This window comes from Agrilus planipennis, unplaced genomic scaffold, assembly GCF_000699045.2.
Source record: "Agrilus planipennis isolate EAB-ADULT unplaced genomic scaffold, Apla_2.0 scaffold6, whole genome shotgun sequence".
Taxonomy (NCBI): Eukaryota; Metazoa; Arthropoda; class Insecta; order Coleoptera; family Buprestidae; genus Agrilus; species Agrilus planipennis.
Genome location: NW_020439302.1, coordinates 1,508,909 through 1,531,110, shown reverse-complemented (window position 1 = coordinate 1,531,110; position 22,202 = coordinate 1,508,909). Strand labels below are relative to the sequence as shown.

The following is a 22,202-nucleotide window of genomic DNA, read 5'->3' as shown; positions in this document are numbered from 1 at the left end:
CATAGTAATAAATGCATATTAAGTTTATTTTGTTTTATATACTACCGATTAATTTTAATAACAGCCGCCATCTGCTTGCTCAGCACAACACAGCGATCATTCAACTGGATGTTGTACCTTTATTACTTTCTTGGACGTTGTGGTTAAATTTTTAACATTTGAGGCTTTAAATGTAGCAATTAAAATAATATTGAAAAAGTATATGAAATATTGAGTGTATCTTCTATATAACATCGATTATTTACATCAGTTAAGATAGTGTACATTAAAATCGTTGTAAAAACGACCGACGAGACATCAACATATTTAGGTTATGAACAAGAAGATGCAATTTATGATTATTTATTGATTGAATTCATAACCCTCCGCGGTAAGAAATTAAAAAATTCATCGATTCAGTGCCATTATCGTGGGTAACGTAACGATAAAAACAAAAAAGCAGAAACTAGAAGAAAATCAAAGAAAGGAATTGATTAGAGCATTAAATGGAAAGAAAGAAGAAAATAATTTCTAAACTTGTAGAACCGAAAAGTGTAAAACAAATTTGCAAACTGCTGTAGCCAAAAATACCTTATTAAAATATTAAATAAATTCTTTTTTCTACGAACGCTTTTCTTACTCAACATACCTAATCTGTACATTCTTAAAATAAAATTTATTTTTTAACTTGTAGTTACCTAAATTGTCATTGTTTATGCAAGCTAAAATCGTAAGCTTACTGTTAGCCTTCTAAAGCGTTACCAACTAACCTTGTACCATCCTTAGTTAGTTGGCTAGTTTGAAGCTAACATTTACAAAATTACCTTAATGCAAGCTAATTTCATTGATCACTTTCTACCTGGGTAAGACTGATAACGATAAAAACTATTTATTTACACTAATTATTAAAAAACTTAAAAACACAATTAAATTATTACTAAACATAGGTTATGAATTACTCTATTTATTTACACTACTGTTGATGTATCACTATTCACTGCTATCTCTGTCAATTTATTTCTGGATTCACTTCTGCAACGGTCAATTTATTTCTTATCCTCTCGGCGATCGTCTGTTCCTTTAAACACTCTTTTGTTTACTTTATGGAACCTTCTGGAAACATCCGGTTAGTTTATTTTTCTTTGAACTGTTTAACTGCTTTCCCAGAACGAAGGTACGACACACACATTTATAAATACGGCGCACATGAAGAAAGACGCCCGCGGCTAGTCGGCGAATCGATTAGCCATTCACGCACACGTGTGCCCGATCGCACACAAACACACTCGTGCTCGCTACTGTATTATTATGCGAAGAACGAGAAAGAACCCCTGTCTTGCTGGCAGCCCTTCTCCATCTCTAACTAATGTTAAAACAGTATTATAATAATCAACATATTTAATTAGAGTATCTTCTGCATTCTATTTGAGCCTCTAATCATCACACAAATTAATAAAACCGTCTAAGTGCATCTAGCGTCATCTCTTATTAAACAACAAACTACGTTGTCCGCTGCCTTTGTGGTTTATTCCCATCTATCTTTTTGAATTATCAATTAGTAATTCAAAAAGATACAGAATTTTCTGTAAATAATTAATTAATTTTCATACAAACTATAAACCCATTCGGGTACACCTAACATCAGCCATTATTAGCTTAGAAAACTCCCTAAGGAGATCAGTTCTTGAAACATTGTACGGGAAACTTTGGTGGTACGTGGAAAGTTGGAGATGCATTGCGCGTCCAAATGCAGCATGCAGAGAGGAGATTTAAAGCCGTAAGTTGTTAGGAGGGAAGTCCCGGGAAATCCCCCCGTTTAAGTTGCACATTTCCACCCCCCGGCAGACGTTGCCACAACCAGTGCATTATCTCGCTCATATGCGAATGTAAATCACCGAAAGTGTTGAAAAATATATCCCGCGAGGAATACCGGGAAACATCCTGCGGATAAAAGACCGGAGGCGTAAAAGGGACGACATGGACTGCACGTTTTATTAAGAGGAACAATCTGTTAAAGTTTTAAGCTTCGGCCTACGGAGCTCTACCCAGAAATGACGTCCTGAATCCCGAATAATGGGGGTGCAGTTCCTGCACGTACACCACTGCTACTACCTACGACGATTGTAATTTAGCACGATTTAGTATTCGTTTACGTGGGCTTTACGATACTGCGTTCGAGGTTCAGGGATTTACGGGAACTGTTCTATCTGGAAAGACGCCCCATTACGTTGCACTCATGGCCCTCGTCTTATATTTAGGGAGAAACACACTCGAAAACTTATCGTAGTTAGGGGACGTAAATTGAAGATTTAATGCAAGTATTGAATAAAATCAAACAAACGTGTACACTTTCGAAATAAATCATAACTCCGCGGGGCGCATATAAAATTTCATGTCTCCATACTAAATTTAATTATTTAAAATAAACGAAGCATGAATTTACTTATCTTCTTATTCTTTCTGGCCGGGTACTGGCGAATAGCTTGTCATCGGTCGGGTACCGGTGAACAGCTTCTAAGTTACCGATATGGTACCGATGAATAGTTCTTTGTCGCAGATATGGTACCGGTAAATAGCTTCTTAGTTACCAGTGCAGCACCGTTGAACCACTTCTTAGTCACCGATAAAGTACCAGTGAAAGCTTCTTAGTCGCCGATATGGTACCGGCGAATAGCTTCTTAGTCACCGATGCGGTACCGATGAATACTCCTTAGTTACCGATATGGTACCGGTGAATAGCTTCTTAGTCACCGGTCCAGCACTGTTAAATGGCTTCTTAATCAGCAGTAAAAGTACCAATGAATAGCTCATAAGTCGCCGATAAGGTACCAGTGAATAGCTTCTTAGTCATCGATATAGTCCCGTTGAATAGCTTCTAACTCACCGGTAAAATACCGATGAATAGCTTCTTAGTCGCCGATATGGTACCGGTGAATAGTTTCTTAGTCACCGGTACAGCACTGTTAAATGGTTTCTTAATCAGCAGTAAAGTACCAATGAATAGCTCATAAGTCGCCGATAAGGTACCGGTGAAAAGCTTGTTAGTCATCGTTACGGTACCATTGAATAGCTTCTAACTCACCGGTAAAGTACCGATGAATAGCTTCTCAGTCGTCCACAAGGTACCAGCGAATAGCTTCTTGGTCACCGAAAAAGTACCAATGAATAGCTCCTTAGTCACCAATACAGTACCGATGAATAGCTCCTTAGTCACCAATACGGTACCGATGAATAGCTCCTTAGTCACCAATATGGTACCGGTGAATAGCTTCTTAGTCACCGGTACAGCACTGTTGAATGGCTTCTTAATCAGCAGTAAAAGTACCAATGAATAGCTCATAAGTCGCCGATAAGGTACCGGTAAATAGCTTCTTAGTCATCGGTACAGTCCCGTTGAATAGCTTCTAACTCACCGGTAATGTACCGATGAATAGCTTCTTAATCGCCCACAAGGTACCGACAAATAGCGTCTTGGTCATCAGTGCAGTACCGGTGAATAGCTTTTCAGTCATCGGTACGGTACCGGTAAATAATTGGTTTGATTAATCTCGCTAAGCAGAAAAATGTACGTACGAGAAGGGCCACGAGTTGGCCATCCCTGATTTAAACGCATTCTAATAACTTGAATTTAAATATACAAAACAATGACATAGCTTAAGGAAAAGAATTTTATTAAGATTTCCATATAGGCGACACCTTTTTAGCTTGGGTACATAATATTTGAATATATGTACGTGCGGGGTGGGTCATTGAAGCATTTAACCATTTACATACAACAAAGGAAACTTTATCGCATGTTTTGAAACTTTACCGCCTAATTATATCGCATACCGTAAAATTAGTTAGACAAACTACGCCACAATATACCGGAATGTTATACATATAGTCCAACTATAATAAAGATATGTCTACGTATGTGAACCACCATAGAGACCGTCTGTGAAAGACCGACAGTCGGCATATTAGCTTCCCTTTGTGCAACCAATTCTCAAAGAATATAACTTTTACTAGTATTAAGTGAAGTTCAAGGGCAACACCGACGTTTCGCCTCTATTTGGGAGACTTTTTCAAGGCTACAATATTATAACAGAGTAATGAAGGACATTTTATATTGAATGTACACTTACTGGGTTCTTTAGTTATGCGAGCAAAAGTTTCAAGTAATTTGGTTCTTCATAGATAAAAACCTTCCAATCCTTAATTGCCTTGAACTTTACTTAATATTATCCACACTAAGGGATGAAATGAAGAATATACCTTTTACTTATTAACTTACTTACTTCATTACACATTTTGCACATACCGAAATGTTTTCATACTTCTAGGCCCATCAAAGGGTTGATAAACCAAAATATGTTTGTCAGATATGCGGGAAAGATTTCCAGAAGCGAATTGGTCTGAGGAATCACGAGCAGTATCAACACGGCATGCAAAATGGGGACGTCGCGAATACACCAACAAGAATCAAGTAAGAATTTTATAATTAATCGCCGTTTATTGCCAAAAATTACATGACAGTTATCAGAAGTACCTAAATAAATTAAACAATAGTTGTTTATTAGTTTTCCATCAGTTATGTGGAGTTAGTGTACAATTATATACATTAGAGTTCATCTCATTTGAAAAGAGCATTGCAATTGCAACAAACTTAATTATTATAAGGCGTTTATTCCGAGTACTGGTTGGACGAAAATCTGCACCTCATCCTAAATTGGGTTCGGTTCACTTCATCATCATCATCGTCATCATCATTAGGTTGTCAGTCCTAAGACCGGTTGGACACGCACCACCGCTCTCTCAGATCCTGAGCTAATCTTTGCACTTCCCTAAAATTAGTCATCTAAGCTAGGTCTACCTCTACCCCTCTTCACTCCTGTTTCTGCCTCTAATATGTCTCTGACCAGTCTTTCATCCCTAAGTAGGTGTCCTACCATGTCTTACTGACTTCCACAGAGTCCTCCGTTCTCCTATTCTTGCTAATACCTAACATTCTCTCTCCATAGTATTCTCATCATTCCTTCCTTTCATACTGAGTTATCTGACTTCCTAGATATCGAAAATCAGCCACTTCTTCTGATTTTTCGTCTCCCATCTTTTTCTTCCCTTACGTACTAGTCAATACTATAATAATTCACGAAGAATTGTTATTGCCTTGTAATAGCTGCCTGTACTTCCACTTCCGCATTCGTTTCCGTTTAAGCTTTATCAATAATTAACTATTTGTGTTTCTGCTGCTGTCCTGATTCAAGTTTAACGTTTCGTCCACGTCCAGCATCGAATAATTCTGAAGAAGCTGACCGTTAGTGCAAGCAACTCCATCCAACGACGGCTTTACACCCGAATCAAGACATTATCAGTTCGCCTATTGGCCTCGAAAGCCTTTACTGATTTGTATTTCTGTTTCTGTTTCATCGGTAGTTAGTCCTGAACATATACCTACTATATATTATTACATTGCTCTGTGTTTATCGGTTGCTGCTTCTTGTGGATATGGGCACGTACTTAGAAAGGATAAGAAATAGTCCTTTATTTCTTGTGTAAAAAGTTATTGGGTTGTATCAATTCCTCAAGCCTTATTCCGAAAATATCTTATCGACGCACCTAATCGATTCCTAACACTGCTCTAATTTTTTTTTTCATCCAAACCCGAACAGCTATCAATTTTACGACGAGCTCATCAAAGCGATTGCCGAGAACGGAACGATTTTCTTGGCTTTACCTCTTTCTTTCTTCTGTCATTTCCCTCGTCTTCTTCTTCTTCTACGAGAAGAGGCCGCTATAGTCCCGTCTCGTCTGCCTCTTCAACATCACCGACTACTATCGACACTTATCGTCAAGTTTTACCGTCTATTTTCCAATTTCCCGGGCCCATTTATCATCGGGATCGTTTAATAATATACCGCGGCCTTTCAAGCAACCTGAACATAATAAATGCCTTCGAATTTATCGGTGCCCGTTATATTCGAATCGAGTACAACGCGGGTGATCCGCTTGTTTCGTGCAGCCGTTTTGGTCCCCGAATACGTACGTACCAATCAAAAGCAAAAAAAAAAATGAAAATAGTCACGCTTCCATACGAAAAACGCCAACGACATTTGTTACCTATGACAATTATTGACTATAGCTGTAAAAACCATACATCACACGTGTATATGCACGATCGTGTTTGAACGAACGAGAAATCGTTGGTTTACCACAAAAATATACCAAATGTGAAGCTTGCATTTAGGCATTTAATATTTAGCGGAACTGGAAGTAAAAAAGGTCGATATCATACCAAAATGCGGTGAAATGCGCGTATAATAACATCCAAGGAAAATCATAATTAACTTTTATATTAAGCGAACGTCAAGGAGACACTGATAGAAATTCAAGGACCTACGATAGAAAAAGTGTTAGAGACATAAAACAAAGAATGACATAACAAAAGGGCATATGTTCCTTGCTCGCGAAGACTTAATTTAGAAATTTGGAAAAGATTATTAAAAACAAAGTTAATTTAGAGCATGACCCAAAGTTGCTCTAGGAAATGCCTTTCTAACCAGTCTTCGGACTGATGACCTTCTAATAATAAACATTTTTGAAAATAAGGATTTTTAGAAGCAAATGGTATTTAGTATAGACATAATTATGGCTATCGTTATAACCGGAGCGATTTTATGCAAACTTCACTCTATATATACTGTCAACTTTTACTAAACTTTATATAAGTAATTTAACTGTAATTTCATAACAGAATACATCAGAAACTATAAAAAAAAGCGAATGGTAATTTTTTTTATAAATAAATACATTGCAATCATACCAATTTCTTAGGTATACTAATGGCGTTTTGGTAGACCCGATCAACACAGTTGCTATGCAACATGCCTTGGCTACCAATCAGACCCCTTTCGCGCTGCTAAGGCCCCTGAATGGCATACCTGTTTTGGTTAGGGTCCTTGCAGCGGGTGACAAGCAGGTTAGTACTAATAATTATGTATCTTTTAATGTATCGTTGGGTTTTCAGTTTCATTTTTAGTTTATTGTGAAAATACTACTTGTTTTTCGTATATTTTTTGTAAATAAGTACAATCTAGTTTTAAATGCTTTTCGTATTCCATTACTGCCGAAACGTGTTACTCGCTAAATTTTCTTTATTAAACTTGACGTATGACTCGTTAGTTTGCATGCTGACCCATTAATTATAAAAAAGAGCGCACTGCGATACATTATTGATTGATTTTTTTTCTGTTGGTACGTATCAGTATTCAAAGAAGATTTATCTGAACACGAAAAATTTGACTGGCCCTGATTTTAATGATTTAATAATAGTAGTTAGATAAAATGTTTATTAATTCACTTCAAATATTTTTTTATGAACGTTTAAACTCTTAGTTAGATATTAATTGAAAACTCAATTTCATCTTAATAGATCTCATCAGCGCGACACAGTCTTAGTTAATTACTGATCATACCGTGGCATCTCCTAAAGAGCGAGTTGATGTAATATTCAAATAGAGGCAGTGAACCGCCACCTAGCGAGTATTTGCTGCTACTAAAGTATTTAAAGTTTCAAATAAGACCTTACTAATGTATTTTAACATGACTAACTGCTTGCATACGTGATATGCTTTACCCTCTTTGGAGATAATACAACCCCCTAAATTTCATCTGTTTGAATGAAATTAATAAAAGACTAAAACAGTTGTTAGGTATATAAGTATTTTCCATTTCTGGATTGTTTTGTAGCAGTTCAAGTAGCTTAATTTTCAGATTAATCCTACCGCAAGAAGTAAACAAGTTAATGAAACCTTCATGTCATGTTCTTTGTTGTAATTTTGAAAATCCCTTTTAGGTTAGGTACCACGTCACCACTTTTCGCATTATATGACATTTTAGATAATAATATTACCCCCTTTCTTGAAAGACTTTTGCGATTAAATCAATGTTCATGCTTTTAATAAAATCTTGGATGTTTCTCCAGCGATTTTAAATTTCATTATAAAAATGCTAAATGTGTTCTTAAATAATCCTTTTAATACTGAAAGTGATATAGTAAATGGGTCATTTCAAAGTCAAGTAACTTGCGAGTTTTTAATCTTACATCAACTGGTACCAAATCGATCGAAAAAAAATGCTATATTGATAAATTAATTGAATATAAACAACTAATTTAGGCTTTCAAACTTTGGGGCTATTATTTGGCGTCCCATTACATATTTAAATATAATGGATTTAGCCCCAGCAAAGGCTAGTGAAGTTAAAAAACAAAATCTTTGATCTCAATCCGCAATAAATAATAATGATGGCATTTTTGGTCACCGATCGTCAACAAGATCCATATAGTTGCCCCAGTAAGGCCTATTCAAGTTAAAGAAACCAATATCCTTAATATCAATCTCCCATAAATAATAATGGTACCATTTTTGGTCACCGATCATCAACAAGATCCATATAGTTGCCCCAGTAAAAACTATTCAAGTTAAAGAAACCAATATCCTTGATCTCAATCCGCCATAAATAATAATGGTACCATTTTTGGTCACCGATCATCAACAAGATCCATATAGTTGCCCCAGTAAAAACTATTCAAGTTAAAGAAATCAATATCCTTGATCTCAATCCGCCATAAATGATAATGATATCAATGCCCATCAAGAATGTATAAAAGGTTATGACTTTGAAATCACCCATTTATTCTACCCATCACCCCTCTGTAATCCTAACCTTAAAGACTATAGATGTAAAATTTAATTTACTTGATATCGATAATTCGACTGGAAATCGTTTGTTTCCGTCTGCTAGATGTTGGTTCCGGCGACAGCAGAAGACCTTAAAAGACACGGCCAAATCACGATAACACAGAAACAAGAAAACGCTACTAAAGAGGACAAAATATCCAATGATAATGAAAATCCTGCCAAGGACGGCGAAGAGAATCAAGGTAACAATTTCACCGGCAACAGATTTAATCCACTAATTTATTATGTTAGTTAAATAATTAATTAACAACCCTTTTCATGCACATAAAAAAGAACGTACTCCCCCATGACCTAATGCACCAGCCGTCACTGGTATTTATATATTCACATGTGCTCTTTGCCTTTGCAATTTTACTGTCCGGCGGTTCTTGTAGGTACTTTACGTTTTTATTCCTCCGACTGGACAAAATAAATTTCAGTCCGCAATTTTATTGTGGTTCCAGGACGAGACGGGGTATATATGTCTTGCATAATGAAATTTTTGTCCAAAACATAAACATTTCCTCCCTTAATTTACGGCGAGAGTGGTTTTGAGATATGACGGGAAACGTCACCAATTTATGTAAGTAATAAAAGCCGCTTGGCCAGCTGTCCCCACGAGCAACCCCGGATTAACTTTCACCGCATGAATTTTAAGTGAACACACTTTTTCTTTAATTTTATCTACTACGTACGTCGAAATAATGTGCACCGTAAATCCCCAGCTTAAGTGGCAAAAAGGGCGGTATGGTGGAAAATAAAGGGAAATTCAAATAGAGGTCCTTTATTTCAAATTAAGTTGGTACTGTGAAGTCACGATTGTTCCTTTCTACTAGAGATACACTTCCGTCACTATAGAATTCGTAAAAATGATTAATGTTTTTTTCTCTGTAATCATCATCATAAGGTCGTCAGTCCTCAGACTGGTTGGACACGCACCTCCACTTCTTCCTATCCGGAGCTAATCTTCGCATTTCCCTAAAACTAGAACATCCCACATCCTTAACTATTTGCGAACTATGTCTATCTCTACTCCTCTTAACTCCTGACTTCTTTGTCTTGAAGGCAACTCCATCCTGCGCTATCCTCAGCTTTATATCCCTACTACTCCTTCCGTCCTGACTTATCCGACTTCCTAGACACCTAGAATCAGTTACTTCTTCTAATTTGTCGTCTCCTATCTTTATAATCGCTCTTCCCCTACTTTTTCTTTCCTTGCACACCAGTATTTTTGTTTTACTTTTATTTATTTTCAAACAATACTGTTTTATCAATACAGCTTCCATTTTATTTAAAGCTATTTCTTACTCTTACTTGTCAGATGCTAATACTGATAAGCTAAGCATACTAGTCTTTTGCCCCTCTATATCTATCCCTACAGTTGTAGTGTCTTTAATGATATTGATCGCGTCTTCGATGTATAGATTAAAAAATCGGTTGTCTGTAAAGTCGGTTTACTGACGATAGTTGAACGTGACAACGTCATAAGAAAATACTGATGGAATGGTTTCATTTTTGAAAAGAAAATTTTAATTTTATTTGTTTGATAGATATTTTGTATGGATATAGAGAAGGAGGTAAATGGAAATGTATTATTGTATAGCAGCTGTCCACGCGCGGACGCATCGCTCACTCAAGTAGGAGAGAGACAGATGTCGAACGCTGCCGAACGCGGAGGCCGATTGTGCCTCTTTGTCGCTCGTTCCGCGCTCTCGCTTGCACTTCAACCCTTAAATGGAACGCCTCAGAGCGAGGTAACGCCGCATGAGTCATGTTTTTTCGTGCGTGCAGCCGGGCTCCATCGAATTATAAGACGTTGTCACGTCAAAAAGTAGCAGTGACAGTGTGCATCCCTGTCTGATTCCCTTCTTAATATTTACTTCTCTACGTTGCTGCTCCAGCTCTACAACTGCCTATTACTTTTTATACAAACTAGGTATCACTCTTCTATCTCTGTAAATCATCCCTACATTTTTAAGTATATTTAACATCTTGTCCTATTTAACATTGTCAAAAACTTTTTCTAAATCCACAAATCCTGTGTACGCGCTCTTTCCTTTTTCCATCGTTTCCTGTATGGTAATCCAAAAAAATCTTAAAATCTTTTTCTAGTTTTCACTTTACGTCACAATTAGGTACTTTTATGGTTGTACCAAACTTAATATTTTCATTGCATTTCAGTCTTCTTCCAGTTGACATTTTTTTTTTTTCGTAATTTTGGTGAGAACAGAGAAAAGTAACCGCAGGGAACCATAACAGGGTTGTATCGTAGTTATGCGTTCCTTAGTAATCTCAAGAAACCACTTTCCTTGGCCTAAATTCACCATAAACAACCCCTATTACACCGTATTCATTGCCGTTCCGCAGTGGGGCTATTTGTGGTTCCCATCATCGTCACGTTTCGTCCATCTATTTGTTTCAACATATTATCATTTGTTAGTTTTACGATTCCACCCCTTGGGAAAGTATTCGCAAAAAAGTACCGTTTATACATCAAGGAAAATAATTTAGTTCCAGTGTAATTTTATAATAAAGACGTAAAGTTTATTTATTATACTCTCTATTTATTTCTGAGATGACAAGCCGATAATCGGATCTTCGAAATTATATTTCAATTAAAAGGGCCTAAACTTACTTCGGAGTCGATTTTTGTATATATGTATATCACTCCACCAGTAACACGAGCCAAGCGGTGATAAAAAATGTAAAAGAAATCAAATTAAAATCAGATAAACGCCTAAATTAAAGCCTAAATAAATCATGGTACCATGTCTGGTCACCGATCATCAACATCATTCATGTATTAGCCCCAGTAAAGGCTATTCGAATCAAACAAACCAAAATTCTCGATCTTAATCCGCCATAAATAATAATAGTGCCATTTTTGGTCACCGATCGTCAATAATATCGGTATATTAGCACCAGTAACAGCTATTCGAGCCAAAGAAAGTAATGTCCTCGATCTCAATCATCCATAAATAATAACGGTACCATTTTTGGTCACCAATCATCAACAATATCATATATTAGCCCTAGCAAGATCTGTTCGAATCAAAGAAAGTAATATTCTCCATCTCAATCATCCATAAATAATAATAGTACCATTTCTGGTTCATATAGTTGCCCAAATAAGGGCTATTCAAGTTAATGAAACCAATATCCTTGATCTCAATCCGCCATAAATAATAATGGTACCATTTTTGGTCATCGATCGTAAACGAGATGCATATAATCCATCACTAGTTATTCATTTAACGCCTGATACATCCTTAGTTTTACGATTGGGGCCTATTATACCTTTAAGAGAACTGCATTCGACGCGTTCCTTTAAATAATCCTTCCAATAAATGGAGCCAATATTCTTAATCGAAATCCGCCACTGTTCGTCCGCATGAAGACCATTTTTGGACACAAACAACCGTATGCGATCATCTCATTGTTTTTATCGCTTCGTTTTACGAGTAGGGTCCTTTTACCCTTCGGCAAAATGCCTTTCACACGTCCCCTTACATTGTCCGCAGGAAGTACCGTTCAAATCAAGATCCCGGTCGTAGCAACAGTTGTGCAACGTTGCGGCACGGACGGAAACATGTCGCTGTCGGTCCAGAGTCCCGGACCCGGCAACGGGGGATCCTGCTACGAAACAACGGCGATGTCGCAAGCCACGGCGGCAGCCGCTTCAAGTTGTTGCATGGACGGAACCGGCGGTGGTGGTAGCGGCGTAGCTATGATGCCAACTTCCGTAAGTGACCGTTGTTCTTGTTGTTGTATTCATTGTTACGTTGCGTAGTCCTGACGCGACAACATTCAATGGCACTTGCCCGTAATTGAATCGTTAGCGTCCTGCTCGTTATATGTTGTTAATTAGGAGGGCACCGTGGCAAAAGGAACTTGTAGAAAGAGATTACAATTGGAGGAAGGGGGTGGGGGGGGGTATTTTGAAGCCAGTCGCCTGTCTTATTTGTATTAAGAAGCTCCAAATGAGTAATTTTTCGGACTAAAGAATGAGTTTTAAAATTGGACAAACATTCCCTTACCTTTCTCTGGTATTTCCTGACTATAACGTCCATGATTCTTAACTGTTTTTTTCCATATAAAACTGAAAATAAAAGATGCCAGCTATTAGACCATAGTTATATTCCTCAGTTTATAATATTTGGCAAATAATACAAACAAATTTCCCTACGTTATCCAAGTTACACTAAACTGACTATTTGACCACTTGACCTTTAAGAGTGGACATAGCTCCAGCTTTCGAAATATATATATGAATCTATTTTCGTTACTAAAATTATACTGAATGCCTTGGCATTTTTCCCAGTCAAAAATTAAAAAATAGGAACGAAATATATATGTTAGAAACTTTTTTGTTGAAGTTTTTGTTTTCCAATGTTGGAAAACAACTGAAATTCCATTGCTTCATAAAAAGTTCGTCAAAAATGTGTAGCAAATATTTTAATTCCAAATTCCTAACACTTTATTTTGCTCAACACGAATTGTTTAAATTGATTGATATTGTGTAGGTAGGTACTGTTATTTTTACTTTGTTTTTTTAATTATATTTGTAATGTTAGCAATTAAAATTGTCGACAGATTTTACCTTAACAAATTTTAACTTAAAATCAGCGCACTCGTCTTAATAATTTCATTATTTACTTGACGTAAACAATTATTTAAATAATCGTCTTTGCTTTCACAATTTCGCTTAAAACTTGTTCCTCTAACACCAATTGGCTTAACCACTTAATATTTTATTCTACCCTAACGGAATTATTGAATTATGCAAATTTTTAAAACTACTTTAAGATGCTTATGTAAATTAAATTCCTTTCGAAAATCCAACGAAATTATGTAATAACTACATATATTGAATTTGTGCACGAAGTCGCGCGACAAATTTTAGCGGCTGATTGATTTTTCCCCATTTTCCAATTTCCCTTCCAGACCATCGCCGAGGACAAGGACGGCAACTTTATGTTCACGACGACCGCGCCCGACGACGACCCGCTCGGCGTCGCTGCCGCTTCCGTTAGGGACGCTCGCTGCGACCCGCTGTCCGACGTCGGCGTCGGTGGTGCGGTTGCGGACGCTATCGTCACGTCCGATGCCGACGTCGTTATCACGAAATCGAACAACTCCAAAGGTACGTCCCTTTAAAGTTTGCATTTATATACAGGGTGATACATTTGAAAAATATCAATCAATGCGTAATTGTAACAATGTTAATTTAATATAATTCGAAGTGGTCTGTATTCTGTCGAAACTGCCAGACACGGATCGCGATTTCGATTGTTTTGGATCTCATCAGCGCTTCGCAGGCAGCTCCGACAGAACACAGACCAACTTTTACCTGCTGTCTTAACAGTGAGTTTTAGAAAATACCACAAATGGCGCGGTAAACGCCATCTGTAGCACGATGCTACAAGCATACGTGTTGGTATTTCTAATTCGACTTAACCCGAAATAAATTAAACTGAAGTCCTTTATATTAAAGCCAATAAATTGGTTCCATTTTAGTAAAGAAAATAAAAAATTCGATTGCTTATACCATTTATTGTATTCTTCTGTGTAAGCGTAAAAAAAAACTCACATGTATATAAGTTTATCGTGCTGGAGACCTACAAGCGTGTAATAATACAGTTCAAAAGATATTGAAAGGAAAATTGATAGTACACTTACAGTACTGTCAAAAAATTTGGAAGCATTCACATAAATATTTAGTTGCCTTCAAGACTGCATCTAAAAATAGGACCTGAATATACTTCAAAAAAAAAATGTTAACTTGCTTATAAGGTGTCAGAAGGTAGTGTACTAATGAAAATAAATTCCATATTTTATTCATACTTTGCTAAAATATTCATCTCTGGGCTATTAATATGTGATAAAGTGTAATACGAGGGTGGATTGATAAGTTTCCGGCCTAACCAAGAGATGACGCCACTAGGCCTACCTTGAGGTGACATTCTATAGTACCATCCTTGGATAGCTTGTAGCTATAGTTTCAGCCCGATCTCCTTGCTAGTGTAGGTTTGACAGCACGCTGAACAAGACGCCTCTGTGGTTTTCGTAAAAATGGAAAAGCAGGAAAATCGTGCTGTCATCAAATACTTTTATTTGAAGGGGTTAACGCCGAAGGAAATTAAAAAAGAGATGGACTCAACACTGGGGACATCCTCCCCGTCATATTCAACCGTTAAGCAGTGGGTTTCCGAGTTTAAAAAGGGTCGTGTGAGCACCTCTGATGGGCCTCGCTCAGGACGCCCCGTTGAGGTCACAACTCCAGATATGATCGAAAAAATTCATCAAATAGTGCTGGGAGACCGCAGATTGAAAGTGCGTGAGATAGCTGAGACCTGTAAGATGTCATATGAACGTGTGCAACATATTTTGCACCAACATTTGCATATGGAAAAGCTCTGTGCAAGATGGGTGCCGCGTTTGCTAACAGTCGACCAAAAATTGATTCGAAAAAACATTTCTACCGCAAATTTGTCATTGTATAAGCGTAATCCAAGCGAATTTTTGCGTCGATTCGTAACCGTTGACGAAACGTGGGTCCACCACTACACTCCTGAAACCAAAGAACAGTCTAAACAGTGGATTGGACCAGGGGAACCAACTCCAAAGAAGGCAAAAACAATTTTTTCGGCGAACAAGGTTATGGCTACTGTTTTTTGGGATGCAAGAGGTATTATATACATTGATTACCTTGCAAAGGGTAATACTATCACTGGTCAATACTACGCAGACTTATTGCAACGTTTGAGCCACGAGGTGAAAATTAAACGACCTCATCTGGCGAAGAAAAAAATCTTGTTTCATCACGATAACGCACCAGCGCACACGTCAATCGTTGCGACGGCTAAAATCAACGATCTAAAGTTTGAATTGATGCCGCACCCTCCTTACTCTCCAGACCTAGCCCCGAGTGACTATTTTCTGTTCCCTAATCTCAAAAAATGGCTTGGCGGTAAGAGATTTGCGGACAATGAAGAAGTAATCGAAGCTGTAAATGGTTATTTTGAGGAGCTTGACGAATCAGTCTATAGAGATGGCATTAATAGACTGGAACACCGCTATGAGAAATGTATCAGCCTTGGAGGAGATTATGTTGAGAAATAAAAAAAAAAAATTTTTAAAAACCTTGTTTTTCTTGGTCAGGCCGGAAACTTATCAATCCACCCTCGTATATATTCAATTTTATCATGTAGATAGTTGATATTCATAGAGTTAGTGAATTGTTTTGAAAAGAATGCGGACAATGTCTTAACTTCCTGACGGCACTGTACATCCATTATACATCTGGAATTACTTGCGATCTTTCCATTGCAATATCCGTAGTAGTTACGAAAGCGTGAACATGCAATCGAAATCGAACTTTGTCTAGGGGATTTCGAGGCACTCGGTGACAAAAAAGGCATGACGTGACGAACACGAATTAACTGAGTGAGAGGACGATTCATGTCTTGCAAGGAGTTGGATACAATTTCAATAAATTTCATTAGAATTAAAAAATAAAATAAATAAGATCTTTTGTTTTCCGAGCTTTATGACCATAACTGACAGATAGGTGCTTTTTTTGGGAAATGAACATATAACAGAACAGTCACCGAAATTCTTAAATAATGACGGGTTTACAAACATCAGTACTGTGACCGTGATGATTCCGTTAAAAAATGTACCTGTACGAATCAATGCCTTTCGGCAAGAATAACTCCAAACAAATGCAAAAAACATTCTATGATGTTTCGTTTTTCACTGGTACAGTACGGTTATAATAAGGATGTCTTTAAATTAGGCACGAACACTTACTTGTGAATCTTTAACTACAAGAATATTGAGTATATGCACCACATTAGTTTGTTCCAAATTAAAGTGCAAAAATGATTTACGACAACTAGTCACCACGATTAATCCAACAACTATTTAATCAACACGGATCCGTATTTCATTATTTTTTTACTGATACCGTACGGATGCGTATAAACTAAGCCTTAGCTACTTGACATTGAGATTGTATTAATGAAAATCTAACTACAAAAGCTTGTCACATCCTTCAGTTAGCAGTGCAGTACCATGATAACTGGTAAATCAAATATATATTCCGGTACTAATTAGGGTCAATTCAAATTAGATAATACTTCTGTTTCACTGATGCAGCACGGTTACAGTACGGATGCGTGTAAAACTAGCTTAATATGACACTGTGTGCCTGCCGATTAAGATTTTTCTGCAAAAATGTTAACTAGATGTAATCTCGTCCAAGATTAAATTACGAAAATATGGTTTACGATGAAATTCGACGGACACTTGTGATTTTGACTTTAATCAACAGCCGTCGAAGTTAGTTAAGCATTTCGCGCGACCAACAACTTTCGAGATGAGTTTGACCGCTCGCTGTGCCACATTGCCCTGCTGTTAATCTTTTAAGTACATTCCCGTGGCGTTTTCTTCCGTCTTACCGAGTCCAGACACGAACTCAGGAAGGCACAACAGGGAATTGTTAGTTAGTGTTAGTACTCTATAAGCAGCCGTGCATCAGAAATCAATCCGTAGACAACAGCAAACATCTGACGTAGTATTTCGTAAAATTATTCGTTTTAGTCGCGAATTTGCTGCAAACTGGAGACCGTAAAACTAAAAGCTTTAGTAATGAAAGCTTTCGCAATTGCTGTTTTAGATTTTATCACATTATTGATTATTTTTAATCAATAGTAGTTATCCGATTTTAAGCAGCTTGGGGTTGCCTGAAGAAAAATTGGTTGAGATGAACGCTGAATATTTTACTAAATTTATCATCGGTTGTTGTTATTTACAAAATAGAAAAAAGATAGAGTCGGTAATAACGCGGGAAATATCTGTGAATTATATCGTGTTTCGCGAAAGTTTATCTCCGTGAAAGCGGTTTTTGCGAGGCAGTTCATACATAACAAGCACGTAAAGTGGATAACAAATAAAGGGTAAATAAGAAGAGAGATAGGAAGGGTGGTTTTTTCTGGAAGATAGAAAAAGCTCACACACACGCTCTTATTTCCCAACACAAGAATAAAAGTCGTAAATTTAATTTTTGAAGCTTTCCAATTTTCGTTTTTTCTGTTTCATTTAATGAACACAATTTCCTATAGTTTCTGACAATCGAGAGCAAGGGCGTTGAAGTGAGGAAATGAAAATGTGATTTTTACGTCTTTTTTTTTCTTAAAATTGTTATCGTTCTTTTCGATAAATAAAAAATTTCGTCTTCGATAAAAGGGTGAACGTAAATCGTCAGTTGGCGGGACAACAAATTTTAATTTGGGCCAAACGACCTCCAGGCTTGAGCGCCGGGACCCTTTTAATAATCAATTATTATCGCATTCTGTTTGTTCACCCTTATAAATTAAGCATTTCGTGCAAAGAAGATGGGGATGTAGCAAACAAACTCTAAGTCCTGTAGCAATTGATGACAATAGAACCTTTTTCCACTGCACTTACACCCCGAGCTACCCAAATCATCCTAATCGAAAAGTTGTTTTATACAATGTAAAATACAGGGTGTTTTAGTCTGTATTTTATTTCGAATCGTCCCATTCTCATTTTTTTATCTCTTTTTCTTTTGTTTTTTATCTGGATTTTAAAGGTAGTGACGAAGACGGTTCGGGATTGACCTTGCCGGTTAGAGAAAATGAAACTGTTTCTTCACTATCCACACCTCAAATCCAGTTCTTGGATGAATCGGGAAATGTTATGACCGAAACGGAATTCAAGCAGAAAACCTCATGTAAGTACAATTTCCTTCTTACGGTCGACACGTGTCCTCATAGTCTGCCACCAAGAAACGTGTCTTGGATCTAAATTAGCCCTTTTATTGACCCCAGTTTAACATACGTTTAAGAAAGGGACAATAGGTCAAAGTACTTTCTTAGATGAAGGAGACATTTTTCTCTCAAAAAAGATCAGATCCTTCAAAGGACAAAGTAGGGCTTCTAAAAGAAAGCTATTTATTATTTTGGTTCTTTAGTTGAAAAATCCAGTAAAAGATGCTTCTAATATGCAAAGTTTTCGAGATTCAGTTCCAAAAAACAGCCAACGTTCCACTGGACCATAGATTTTCTATAGTCCACAAAAACAGCAAGTGACAGTGACATTAAATAGGGGTTGTTCAGTGTTCAAATAAAGATGACATTTCGAGACGTCAGATAGCAAATTTTAGTTGGTTCATCGTTCACAATGACGGTCATCGATCCAAGGAGAGCAATCGAATCAATGGGATCGACGATGCTTGAGTCCTGAACACATGGAGGATCCTTCACGATTCCACAAATTCCGAAAAAAGAAACTGTTTCGTAATAATAATAAGAAGAAGAACAAGAAGAAAAATCGCAAATCCTCGCCAACATCAGCCACTTCACCCAGTTCACGTTTAACGATAGCCCAAACGACAGATTACACTTATGATGATGACGGATCGATCACCGATGACAAGACGATCGTGGAATTGTATCGAAATATTAAAAGCGATATACAAAAAGAGCTTTACCGAGGAGATCGGTACGATAGACACAATACGAACCGTCCAAGTCATGTCAGAAAATGTGGCAATACAAATGGACTGTACCCTGTCTCTTTCTACGAGAAAAACCACAAAGATTACGAACCGTACCCTTTTGAAAGCAGCGAGAAGTATCGGCATGTTCCTCGCAAAAATTCATTCCGAAAATCTCGCTCCAATTATCGTCATTATTCTTCGACAAAATTTGCCGACGACGCCACAACAACTGCAACGGATTCAGACATCACCTTTATCTACTTATCGCCGAAACATAAACGGAAACAAGATCGGGTTTACATCGACTCACGTTACGACCCTCCAAAATGTAAACAAAGATCGGAACCGTTCAGGAAAAGATCGTCAACCAATTCGTCGCAGAAGAAAACAAATGGAAGCTCGAAGTACAGCACGAAAAAAAAAGGAACCAACGGTAATGGTAATGGCAATGGTAAAGACAAACTTTTGGACATACAATTGCCTACTTTACCGACTGTTTCGGCTAAACACGACGACGAAGAAGAGAGAAATCACGTTATGTTCCCGAATGCAAAGAAGAAGGGCGATGTCAGAGAACCGGAAACTTGGTGCTTTCGCTGCCTGAGGAAGGTCAAACCTAAGGCCATGGCCACTTGCACCACACCATACTACCAGAAATTTATCGTATATTTTTGCTCCTGCTGGATACCGCCCTTAAAAGTACGAAACGTTGTATACGTGTGTCCCTATTGTTGCACCGTGCTATCTCCGAATCCATTCGCTGCTGCATTCGGCGCCAATAGTGATAATCATTCCACTTGATTTTGTCTTTAAATGGTGGCGTCTGTATGTTATTATTACGTAAGAGATAGGGTGTAAGTTCGTCCGTCGGGGTGTGTTTGTTGCTTTACGTGCGTGCAGTAGTGATTCATTTGTGATTCGTCTTAAACTAGATATATTTGTTTCATTACACATCTTTTACACATATATACCTTTTAAGTTTTTTTTAATAAATATATATTACCTATACATGCAGTCAAATATCTTAATTATTTTAACTGAACAACAGTGTGTAACCCCAGGCGCGGTAGAGGATGAAACTCGCCCTGTAGCAATGAGACGGGAGACAAAGACTCCCACGCGCAATGGAGGCTTAAGCTCGCACGACACCAATGGGAGAGAAGGCTGTGTAATTGTACGCGTGGTAGAAGCTTAAGCTCTCGCGGTACAGGAATTTGGCTCGCGCGGTTACAATGGGAGAGAAGACTAATAGTATGCAACCACAGGCATGTTCGCACGGTAGCAATGGGACAGGAGACTAATACTTTGCAAACGCATACGTAATAGAGGCTTAAGCTCGTGCGGTATCAATGGAAGGAGAAGCAAATAGTGTCTAATCCCACTCGCGGAAGAGGCTTAAGCTCGCACGGTAGCAATGGGAGAAGAGGTTGTATAATCGCACGAGCGGTAGAAGTTTACGTTCGCGAGGTAGAGAATTCAGCTCGCACGGTAACAATTGGAAAGAAGGGAAAACTTGTGTGTTACCGAATGCGTGGTAGTGGCTTAAGTTCTCGTAGTAGAAGCATAAGCTCGCACGGTAGCAATGATACAGGAGGCAAATACTTTGTTACCGCATAGGTGGTAGTGGCTTAAGCTCGCGCGGTAGAAATGGGACAGGAGGCAAACGTTATATTACCGCATGCGAGGTAGCGGTTTAAACTCGTACAGTAGAAGCTTAAGCTCGTGCGGTAGCAATAGGAGAGGAGGCAAATACTCTGTTACCGTACGCGCGGTAGGCGCTTCGGCTCGCGCGGTAGCAATGATACAGGAGGCAAATACTTTGTTACCGCATACGTGGAAGTGGCTTAAGCTCGCGCGGTAGAAATGGGACAGGAGGCAAATGCTGTGTTACCGCATGCGAGGTAGTGGTTTTAACTCGCACAGTAGAAGCTTAAGCTCGCGCGGTAGCAATAGGAGGCGAGGCAAATACTCTGTTACCGTACATGCGGTAGACGCTTCGGTTCGCACGGTAGAAATGATACAGGAGGCAAATACTTTGTTACCGCATGCGTGGTAGCGGCTTAAGCTCGCGCGGTAGAAATGGGACAGGAGGCAAATGCTGTGTTACCGCATGCGAAGTAGCGGTTTTAACTCGCACAGTGGAAGCTTAAGCTCGTGCGGTAGCAATAGGAGAGGAGGCAAATACTCTGTTACCGTACGCGCGGTAGACGCTTCAGCTCGCACGGTAGCAATGATACAGGAGGCAAATAGTTTGCTACCGCATACGTGGTAGTGGCTTAAGCTCGCGCGGTAGCAATGGGAGAGGAGGCAAATACTCTGTTACCGTACGCGCGGTAGACGCTTCTGCGAACGCACATGTGAATGCGGTAGGCATTTCACAGGAGAAAAAGGGAACTTCATGTAGGCGCAGTTATTTTACATAACTAGTGTCTGGTTAAGCATTCATTACTTTTTTAACCAATGTTAATTTTTTGTTGAAAATACGTTACAACTTTCATTTCCAATTATTAAATGTGTGCAGTATAAATTTAATCCCTTTCAAATATTGTCCGTTTTAAACTGTCCTTGTTATCAGAAGAAATGGTCCTCTAAAAAAATAAGTTACGATAGAATCGTACAGTAGCAAAATTTCGTGGATATTTACACACGCTAATATTTTGTATTCCGCGTATCGGGATTGAAGTGAGCCTCCGCTAATCCCTGAATACGATTGCGACATAAATTCATGGAACTGGTTTCATTAAATCGCGAGCACAGCCGTCGACAAAACTGTATCGGATGGACACACTGGGACATTTTTAATTTGGAATCCCGAACGACCGAGTGTACATGGTCGATTTGAAATTAGTTCGGTCCACAAACAAATAATACAAAACCGATAAAGTGGCTAACGATTGGCGGAACGAAATAAATAAAACGCGAAACGCAAAAGTGGAAAAAATGCTTGAAAAAACAATTCTCAATTTGAATGAGGA

General features: G+C 38.1%; 1 protein-coding gene across 1 annotated transcript in view; it reads left to right on the top strand.

The window, feature by feature from the left end:
* The window catches only part of LOC108744022, a 69,708-nt gene extending 49,680 nt beyond the window's left edge, over positions 1-20,028 (top strand). The window contains exons 6-12 of the mRNA XM_025978443.1: positions 4,305-4,447; positions 6,796-6,940; positions 8,767-8,905; positions 12,224-12,444; positions 13,647-13,845; positions 18,319-18,459; positions 19,124-20,028. Coding sequence (XP_025834228.1) covers positions 4,305-4,447; positions 6,796-6,940; positions 8,767-8,905; positions 12,224-12,444; positions 13,647-13,845; positions 18,319-18,459; positions 19,124-20,028 — 1,893 coding nt within the window. The remainder of the gene's footprint in view (positions 1-4,304; positions 4,448-6,795; positions 6,941-8,766; positions 8,906-12,223; positions 12,445-13,646; positions 13,846-18,318; positions 18,460-19,123) is intronic.
* Positions 20,029-22,202: the final 2,174 nt, after the last annotated feature.